At 42.2% G+C, this 11068-nt stretch overlaps 1 protein-coding gene across 1 annotated transcript in view; it reads right to left on the reverse strand.

Moving 5' to 3' along the window:
• Window positions 1-9591, reverse strand: part of MARCHF10 (membrane associated ring-CH-type finger 10) — a 93141-nt gene extending 83550 nt beyond the window's left edge. The window contains exon 1 of the mRNA XM_069751345.1: window positions 9533-9591. Coding sequence (XP_069607446.1) covers window positions 9533-9552 — 20 coding nt within the window. The 5' untranslated portion in view covers window positions 9553-9591. The remainder of the gene's footprint in view (window positions 1-9532) is intronic.
• Between the last annotated feature and the right edge of the window lie 1477 nt (window positions 9592-11068).

The raw sequence follows: 11068 nt of genomic DNA on the forward strand, positions 1-11068 counted from the left end.
GGTGGGGGTGGGATTATGTGTGGTGATGCGGTGGAGGGGTGGGATTATGTGTGGTGATGCGGTGGGGGCGGAATTATGTGTGGTAATGTGGTGGGGGGGCGGGATTATGTGTGGTGATGTGGTGGGGGGGCGGAATTATGTGTGGTAATGTGGTGGGGGGCGGGATTATGTGTGGTAATGTGGTGGGGGGGTGGTATTATGTGTGGTGATGTGGTGGGTGGCGGGATTATGTGTGGTAATGTGGTGGGGGGGTGGGATTATGTGTGGTGATGTGGTGGGGGTGGGATTATGTGTGGTAATAAGGTAGGGGGGCAGGATTATGTGTGGTGATGTGTTGGGGGTGGGATTATGTGTAGTGCTGTGGTGGGGGGCGGGATTATATGTGATGATGTGGTGGGGGGCTTGATTATGTGTGGTAATGTGGTGGGGGGGCGGTATTGTGTGTGGTGATGTGGTGTGGATTGTGTGTGGTAATGTGGTGGGGGGCGGGATTATGTGTGGTAATGTGGTGGGGGGTGGGATTATGTGTGGTGATGTGATGGGAAGGTGGGATTATGTGTGGTAATGCGGTGGGGGGCAGTGTTGTGTGTGGTGATGTGGTGTGGATTGTGTGTGGTAATGTGGTGAGGGGCGGGATTATGTGTGGTAATGTGGTGGGGGCGGGATTATGTGTGGTAATGTGGTGGAGGTCGGGATTATGTGTGGTAATGTGGTGGGGGTGGGATTATCTGTAGTAATGTGGTGGCGGGGCAGTATTATGTGTGATGATGAGGTGGGGGAAGAGATTATGTGTGGTAATGGGATGGGAGGGCGGGATTATGAGTGGTGATGTCGTGGGGGGCGGGATTGTTTGGTGATGTGTTGGGGGGGCGGGATTATGTGTGGTAATGTGGTGAGGGGGTGGGATTGTGTGTGGTAATGGGGTGGGGGCGGGATTATGTGTGGTGATGTGGTGGGGGGCGAAGCTACTCTGCAGGGGGTGGGATTAGCGAGTAATCACGATGCCTCTTATATATATAAATAACATAAGAGCCACAGGAAGGATAGACCGGACATTCCCCCTTCATCCCAATGCGCATTTTGCCCGTTGCGTTTACTCTTACATAATAATAGGCATTAACCTTACAGATAAGGTTCCATAATAAAGCCTATACTCACCTCCTGTGCCAGCGCTGTTCCCGCGGTGCCACCACTCACTCTCAGGTGGTTGCTGTGACACGTGATGCCGGCACCCAATCAGCGCTGGTGTCATTGTCCCCGACTTTGAACAAATCGAACATGAAGAGGAAGTCCAGGCTGCAGCTGATCTCTGACTTCCTCTTCCTGCTCAATTCAACAGGAGGTGGGGACAGGAACACCAGCGTTACGTGTCACAACAACCTCACAAGAGCGAGTGCTAACACGGCGGGGATGGCTCCGGCACGGGAGGTGAGTATAGGCTCTATTTTTTGGGGGGCCAAGCGAGGGGTATGACAATAAGTTGTCCAAGTAGTGAACATCTTCTTTAAGTGATTAGTAAAACACAGATGGTGTCTACAGGGTGGGCCATTTATATGGATTCATCTAAATAAAATGAGAATGGTTGATGATATCAAGATGGGTCGAGAACATGGTGGCCATTTTGAAGTCTGCCATTTTGGATCTAACTTTATTTTTTTAATTGGGAAGAGGGTCATGTGACACATCAAACTTATTGAGAATTTCACAATAAAAACAATGGTGTGCTTGGTTTTAACGTTACTTTATTGTTTCATAAGTTATTTACAAGTTTCTCTTTGTTTAGAGCCATTGACATGTCGCAGAGGTTAACACGTGAGGAGTGGATAGAAATTGTGTTGATGTCTGGTGAACGCAGTAACTGGGTCATTGCAGCAGATTTCAATGCAATACACCCTACGCAAGAAAACTGTCACCATTCCCATTTTATTTATGTGTATCCATATAAATGGACCACCCAAAAAAGTTTGCCTCATCACTGAACATAATGTTCTGTGTAAACTCAAGGTCCTATTCCAAATTTTTGTTTTGCCCGTTCAGAAAATTCAGCGCCGATCTGGGTCATCCACCATTCCCATTTCATTTAGGTGTATCCATATAAACGGCCCACCCTGTACAATTTTTAGTTAATGTGGCCCAGGTCATGTACATTCAATTTTGGGATCAATTTGAGACAGAATTCTGACACATTGCAAGTAGAATATCTGTCCTATTATTTGTATTATACATGAAATTAGTATGTTTAAACAATTTCACCTGTACATGAAAGTTAGTAATATTATACTACATCACACGTTCTGTAATTGGTCAGTATTTTACATCAGTATTTGTAATCCAAAACTAGGAGTGGAAAAATTAGAGGAAAAGTATAACAGAAACAAGTCACCATTTCTGTATTTTTCACCAACTTCTGGCTTTGGCTTACAAATACTGATGTGAAGTTATACTGTCAGTGTTAACTCACATAGGGAAACTTCTGCAAATCTTAATCTGAATCCTCTCTTTGATTATTACGACTCCTTAGAACTGGATTTAAATAAAATTTGCTCCTCAGATTAATCACATGAATACATTCCAGAGAATTTAAGTGAGTTATTATCAAGTAGTGAATATAATAGTTCCACAGACCAAGAACCACTTCAACTAGAGGAATTTCATGGTAAAAAAAGTACCAAAATTAGACACAAACAACAAATAATACATATATGATAGCCACCTTAGGGAGAGACCCAAGTTGGGCTAAATGTAGTGGGACGAAAGAGACCGAAAAGCCCTCTACTTAAAGGAAATACATAGTGGATGCTTTCCTGAAACGGAAAGTACTTGCAAGCAGCATAATACAAAGAATAGCAGGTTTACCCAGAATCCTTTGCAGTAGGCGGAGCTATGCAAATCATCTCTTTCCACCCCAGTCTAATCCGCAGCGCTTGGAACCGCCAAGCGTGCAATGCTGCGGATTAGTTTCTAAATTTACACAGCCAACCAATTCCTACCTGTGGACACGTGTTTCGGGCTTTAGGCCCTCATCAGCACAGGGCTGGAATTGGTTGGCTGTATGGAGTGGGGCTCGGTGAGCAAGCGATACATATATGCTAGCCACCTTAGGGAGAGACCCAAGTTGGGCTAAATGTAGCGGGATGAAAGAGACCGAAAAGCCCTCTATTTAAAGGAAATACATAGTGGATGCTTTCCTGAAACGGAAAGTACTTGCAAGCAGCATAATACAAAGAATAGCAGGTTTACCCAGAATCCTTTGCAGTAGGCGGAGCTATGCAAATCATCTCTTTCCACCCTAGTCTAATCCGCAGCGTTTGGAACCGCCAAGCACACACACAAACAACAAGAATTTTATTGATGATATACATGCTACAGATGCCTCACTCTCTAAAGAATTCATGCAAAATATAGGTTTTGCTCTTCTGGCAATATTTGCAAGCGAAGCAGAAAATAAGAAGTCTGACATAACTTTAAACAAACTGGAAAACTCTCCATTGAACAGGGAAATTGTATTTGAAAACTTTATTAAAAACTCCTAAAGATGTATAAAATGTCTATTCATGGAAATTTTAAGCCACGATCTCCTGACATTCTTAATATAACTTCTACTATTAATAAAAAGAACCAAATAACTGAAAACCCACTAGAAAGTCCACATCAGTACAAAACTGAGATTACCAACTCCCTGAACTTGATAAAAAAAAGAAATATCCACATTTAAGCTTCAATTGGCCAAATTTGAGGATAGCAATAGGAAGAACAATTTAAAAATGAGAAGAATTCCAGAATCAATATTACCCTCCCAATTGAAAGATTATATCTCAAAAATGTCGGCGCAATTAATCCCTAAACTATAGACAAAATCATCTCTAAGACTAACAGAATCTCCAAACCCACATTTCTACCAGAAGTTGCAAGAGACATGATATTCTCCAATGATAAGAAATTATCTACAGTCATGGACAAAAATTTTGAGAATGAGACAAATATTAAGTTTTCCAAAGTCTACTGCTTCATTTTTTCTAATGGCAATTTGCATATACTCCTGAATGTCAGAGTGATCAGCTTAACAGCAATTACTGTACTTGCAAAGTCAATATTTGCCCAGAAAATGAACTTTAACCCCCAAAACACATTTCAACATCATTGCAGTCCTGCCTTAAATGGAGCAGCTAACATCGTTTTAGTGATTGATCCATTAACACAGGTGTGGGTGTTGATGAGGACAGGGCTGGCGATCAATCAGTCATGAGTAAGTAAGAATGACATCACTGGACACTTTAAAAGGAGGCTGGTGCTTGGTATCATTGTTTCTCTTCAGTTAACCATGGTTATCTCTAAAGAAACACGTGCAGCCATCATTGCACTGCACAAAAATGGCCTAACAGAGAAGAGTATTGCAGCTACAAAGATGGCACCTCAGTCAACAATCTATCGCATCATCAAGAACTTCAAGGAGAGAGCTTCCATTGTTGTCAAAAAGCCTCCAGGGCGCCCAAGAAAGACCAGCAAGCACCAGGACCGTATCTTAAAACTGTTTCAGCTGCGGGATCAGACTACCAGCAGTGCCGAGCTTGCTCAGGAATGGCAGCAGGCTGGTGTGAGTGCTTCTGCACGTACTGTGAGGCGGAGACTCTTTGAGCAAGGCCTGGTTTCAAGGAGGGCAGCAAAGAAGCCACTTCTCTCCAGAAAAAAACATCAGGGACCAACTGATATTCTGCAAAAGGTACAGGGAGTGGACTGCTGAGGACTGGGGCAAAGTCATTTTCTCTGATGAATCCCCTTTTCGATTGTTTGGGACGTCTGGAAAACAGCTTATTCGGAGAAGAAGAGGTTAGCGCTACCACCAGTCTTGTCTCATGCCAACTGTAAGGCTATGTTCACACTTTGCGGATTCCACTGCGGATTTTTCCGCAGCAGAATTCCAAAATCCGCAGTGAAAACCCGCTGCGGTTTTTACTGCGGATTTTTCCCGGTTTTTACTGCGTTTTCTTCTGCGGATTTTCATCTGCAGTTTTCTATTGGAGCAGGTGAAAATCCGCAGAAAAGAAGTGACATGCTGCGGAATGTAATCCGCAGCATTTCCGCGCGGATTTTTCTGCAGCATGTGCACAGCGTTTTTTGTTTCCCATAGGTTTACATTGTAATGTAAACTCATGGGAAACTGCTGCGGATCCGCAGCGGTCAAATCCGCTGCGGATACGCAGCAAAATCCGCAAAGTGTGAACATAGCCTTAAGCATCCTGAAACCATTCATGTGTGGGGTTGCTTCTCAGCCAAGGGAATCGGCTCAATCACAGTCTTGCCTAAAACCACAGCCATGAATAAAGAATGGTACCAGAATGTCCTCCAAGAGCAACTTCTCCCAACTGTCCAAGTGCAGTTTGGCGCCCAACAATGCCTTTTCCAGCATGATGGAGCACCTTGCCATAAAGCAAAGGTGATAACTAAATGGCTCATGGAACAAAACATAAAGATTTTGGATCCATGGCCTGGAAACTCCCCAGATCTTAATCCCATTGAGAACTTGTGGTCAATCATCAAGAGACGGGTGGACAAACAAAAACCAACAAATTCTGGCAAAATGCAAGCATTGATTATGCAAGAATGGACTGCTATCAGTCAGGATTTGGTCCAGAAGTTGATTGAGAGCATACCAGGGAGAATTGCAGAGGTCTTGAAGAAGAAGGGTCAACACTGCAAATATTGACTTGCTGCATTAACTCATTCTAACTGTCAATATAACCTATTGGTACTCATAATATGATTGCAATTATATTTCTGTATGTGATATAAACATCAGACAAACACTAATAAAAACCAGAGGGCAGCAGATCATGTGAAAATATAATTTTGGTGTCATTCTCAAAAATTTTGGCCATGACTGTATTTATATTGACTAGGGACTCATAGAAACTTCCTTTTCTCTATGATGGCATTCTTTTATTTAAGAACCTCTTAAACTCTAGCCTTCAAGCAAGAAAAGCCTTCTTACAAACCACCAAAGAACGTCTACGTGTTGAACTAACCTATCGCTGGTACGACTCTCCAAATAAAAGCATTAAAAAGAACTCTTTTCATTTCCTCTCCTGATGAAGGCCCTGGCCTTCTGCGACAACTAGGTATACATCATCCAAGACTTCAATCTCTACTCCAATGCATGCAAAACATCAACCATTTCAATGACTCTTGAATTGGAATAACCAGGAATGCAGGCTACATGTTTGACATCCTTTGGACCGTAATTGGATTATAAATAGAAGTCTTCCTTGGATTACAACTACAAACTTTCTTGAATTACAAACAAGTTAATCACAAGATTACGACTCCCAAGGGAACCTGGATTACAAATATTAGACATTTCCTCCCTATAGGGTTGATGGGAATCCCAGAAACCAACAAGTGTTCATATACAACTACGTTTTTATGTACCGTATTTTTCGGATTATAGGGAGCAGAGCTATGACATAATCTATGGTCATACATACCCTGAATTTTATGGGATATTGGATGCTGTATTATTTATAGAACGTACCATAGGTTCAAGCACAAGGCTATATGTTATTATATGCTCTTGATTTGACAGTTGTTTTTCCAGGATGCTGAGTGGTTGTATCCACAGTTGTTTTTAATTATGTTTTATGTTATGGGTTGTATCATGTGCCAATAATATTTTTTTTTATTATTTTAGGTGTAGTGTGCATATTTTGCAGTAATGCTCTTTTCTCTCTTCCTTATATTATAATGCAGATATACCTTACTGGAACCGTTGCTGCAGGCTGGGAGGAGGAGGTGTCTGACGCTGCGGGGGTGCCCGGCGGTACTGTGGTGGTGTTTGGTGCTGCTGATGTGGTCTCCAGTGCTGCGGGGGCACTGCCAACATTTTGTAAAAGGTCAGAGCCCCAGCAATTCCATGGTTTCCTGTGCGGTTGACTCAGAGAAAATGGCCGCCGGGGGGCGCATGCGCAGATGGAGATCTCGGCACCAAGATCTCAGGACACCCGTAGCAGCACCGGACACCAGCAGTGGTGCGCCGCACATCGGAACACCCCCTCATCCCAGCCTGCAGCCTGCCCCCACTCCTGCCTCCAGCAGCGACCCTGGGACCTCGCTTCACTGCAGCCACCACCCCCGGTAAGCATAAGGCTCCTTTCACACTAGCGTCGGAATCTCCCCGTCGCAATGCGTCGGGGAGAGATTCCGACGCTAGCGTTTGCTGCATTGCACAATGGGTGCAGCGGATGCATTTTTCCGGCACATCCGCTGCCCCATTGTAAGGTGCGGGGAGGTGGGGGCGGAGTTCCGGCCGCGCATGCGCGGTCGGAAAAAGCGGTCCGTCAGGAGAAAAAAACGTTACATGTAGCGTTTTTTCTCCCGACGGTCCGCAAAAGCACGACGCATCTGTCACTCGATGTGTGGCAATCCGTCGCAAATGCGTCGTCAATACAAGTCTATGGGGAAAAACGCATCCTGCAAGCACTTTTGCAGGATGTGTTTTTTCTGCAAAACGACGCATTGTGACGGATTGCAGAAAACGCTAGTGTGAAAGTAGCCTAAGACGCATGGATTATAAGAAGCACCAACATTTTATTAAAAAAACATTTTTTCCTATTTTTCTCCTCAAAATTTGGAGTGCGTCTTATAATCCAGAGTGTCTTATAATCTGAAAAATACGTTACTTATTGTATGTTACTAAGTGTGTTGCTAACCTTCAGTCTTTTATTTTAAGCTTACAATTTACACCAAGATTCCAGAGATAATTTTAGTAATTGTTAGTTATATGTATACACTAAAAGTAGTGTTTACGTACACTTCATTTTCCCTTTATTCCACTTCCATCCCAGCTTCCCTTTCCCCAATAAATATTTGTTTCCTTCCTTCCCCCCTTTGCCTTACCCCCATTTTTTATGTATATATTTGTTTACTTGTTTGAAAAAATATAAAACTCCAATAAAAATTTTGAAACACAAATACTGATGTGAAATACTGACCAAGTACTGAATGTGTGAATGTGGCCATAGTTTAAGGTCACACAGTATAGAAAAAATCGGTACGTTTTCATCCAGAAAAGTGGTAAAAAAAATGTCTTAATTGTCATCTTTGTGCAGTCCGTATACAATTTGTTTTTTTTACTCAGCAGCTATAAATAATTTACAAGACCACTTACTGTTTCCTATGTTACAAAACTGCAATTTATCCATAAAAATTGGGTGTAATACCGTGGTTCTGTACGGCATCCAATTTTTTTTCTTGCATCCATTCAACTTCAGAGCAAAATCGCAATTTTTTTTCAGACAGATTCTGTCAGTGAAAAAAAAAAAGTCCTCAGTACCGACCCATTGGATAGTGGGCTATCTGATAAAAATTCAGATAGCACTTATCCGATTTGTACAGTGGAGTGAGCGAGCCCTTACATATCATTACACACAGCAAGATTACATTCCAACTTGTGAAGGACATTCAACACTTTTTGAGGACACTTTAGAAACCCATAACACATCATTAAGATTTTAATATTATACTGTATATCTACATCCTATACTGTTAATGTGAACATGCTGTAAATTTAAATTGCAGTTATAATAACCTATAACAGAAACTCCAGCTTCAAAAAAATCACAGCTTCAACAATTTTAAAAAAAAGTCCTCTATATTTACAGAAAAATTTGCCCTATAATTATGGAAAAAAAGTGCCCTATATTTATGTAAAAGTGCTATATAATTACAGAAAAAAAGGGCATTATATTTACAGAAAAAGTGCCAATAGTTTTGGAACAAAGTTACATAAATTGATGGAAAATGCAGCCATTTATTTACAGAATAAGTTCCCTACATTTATGAAAAAAGTGGCTTATACTTATGGAAAAAAGTTCCCTATGTTAAAGGAAAAAAGGGGCCCATTTTACAGAAATATCCTATATTTATAGAAAAAAGGGCCCAAATACATGCCCTATATATATGGAAATAAGTGCCCTATATTTACAGAAAAAGTGCCCTATATATGGAAATAAGTGCCCTATATTTACGGAAAAAAAGTGCCCTACATATGGAAATAAGTGCCCTATATATGGAAATACCGTAAGTGCCCTATATATGGAAATAAGTGCCCTATATTTACGGAAAAAAGTGCCCTATATATGGAAATAAGTGCCCTATATATGGAAATACCGTAAGTGCCCTATATATGGAAATAAGTGCCCTATATTTACGGAAAAAAAGTGCCCTATATATGGAAATAAGTGCCCTATATATGGAAATACCGTAAGTGCCCTATATTTACAGAAAAAGTGCCCTATATATGGAAATAAGTGCCCTATATTTACGGAAAAAAGTTCCCTATATTTATGGAATAAGGCCCTATATTTACTGAAAAAAATCTGGAAAGTGGTCTATATTTATGGAAAAGTGTGCTCTGTATTTATAGACTATTCAGATATTTCTGGGTGGTTGGCAATCCTGACAAAGCTAATGAGGTCGCTCTTCACCATAAAATCTATTTTACCAGTGCAGATTTCCCATATGCCAGCCTGGCACTTACAGTAGCTGCTGTGTGCCCATCTCAGCTCTCCAGCATGATTATTTGCTACAGGTTTTGCTCTGCTGGAAAAACACAGCGTCCCTGAGTGTCCATGGTAATGGTAGGGGGAGCTAAAAGTAGTAATGGAAGAAGCCACGGTCTCCATAGCAACGAGGCCTGTCCTAACCTGCGCACACAAACAGCCTGCTGCAGAGTGAAGTGTCAGGGCTGTGTCACCTCCACGTGTCTTTATTATACTAGCACATTTCTTATTTGTGCTTGCAAATACCCAGAGAAATAATAAAGCTTTTGTATAAAAGTTAAGGTTTGTACATAAATAACCTTTTTGATACATTTATTTTTACGCGTATGTTTTACGTTAATTGGAAAATGACTTCAATATCTAACATACATATTTTTCCTCTTTATTATTTAATATATGGTGTGGGGTTGTTTTTTTTAAATGTGCCATGTAAATTTTTCCAGTGTATTTACTGCAATTTTTCCCCATTGAGATTGAAATTAATGAGCACCAAAACACATCATAAACGCATCAAAATCTTATAAAATCTTGCACCAAAACACGCATAATTTTCACACCAGTTTTCCGGCGTAAACATATAAAAAAAAAAAAAGAAGCTTTTTGTGAACTTACCCTTATTGGGGCTTTTGGTTTAGTGTGCATTGCCTGGAGAATAAATGTCAAAATTAATTTATGTAACTATGTCGTTTTTATTGGTTTAACCCCTTAACGACCGCCGATACGCCTTTTAACGGCAGCAGTTAAGGGTACTTAAACCACAGCGCCGTTAATTAGCGGCGCTGTGGAAAAAGTAAATAGCGCCCCCAGAGTCCGATTTTCTCCGGGGTCTTGGCTGCCGGGGGTAGCCGAGACCCCAGAGAACATGATTCGGGTTTTTTTTTTACTGACCCCGCTTTTGCGATCGCCGGTAATTAACCGTTTACCGGCGATCGCAAAAAAAAAGTGATTTCTTTTTAATTTCTCTGTCCTCCGATGTGATCGCACATCAGAGGACAGAGAAAAGGGGTCCCAGATAGCCCCCCGATACTCACCTGTCTCCCCCGGTGCTCCTCGTGGCTCGCGATGGGCGCCGCCATCTTTTTCCGGCAAAAAAATGGCAGGCGCATGCACAGTGCGCCCTCCGGCCGGCACCAGGAGAATCTTTGGGGTCTCGGCTGCCGGGGGTAGCCGAGACCCCAAAGAACATGATCGGGGTCGGTTTTACCGACCCCTGTTTTGCAATCGCCGGTAATTAACTGTTTACCGGCGACCGCAAAAAAAAAGTTATGTGTAATTCTCTGTCCTCTGATGTGATCGCACATCAGAGGACAGAGAAGTAGGGGGATTCGGGGACCCTATTATACTTACCGGTGTCCCTGGGTCCTCCTGCGTCCTTCTCCTGCCCGCCGGCGTCTTCATGGGGAAAGAAAATGGCGGGCAAATGCGCAGTGCGCCCGCCATCTGTCGCCATCTGCCGGCCGGCAGGAGAAGGGCAGTTGGGGCTAAAATTAGGGTTAGGGTTAGGGCTAGGGTTA

Source organism: Ranitomeya imitator, chromosome 2 (genome assembly GCF_032444005.1).
Source record: "Ranitomeya imitator isolate aRanImi1 chromosome 2, aRanImi1.pri, whole genome shotgun sequence".
In the NCBI taxonomy this organism is placed as follows: Eukaryota; Metazoa; Chordata; class Amphibia; order Anura; family Dendrobatidae; genus Ranitomeya; species Ranitomeya imitator.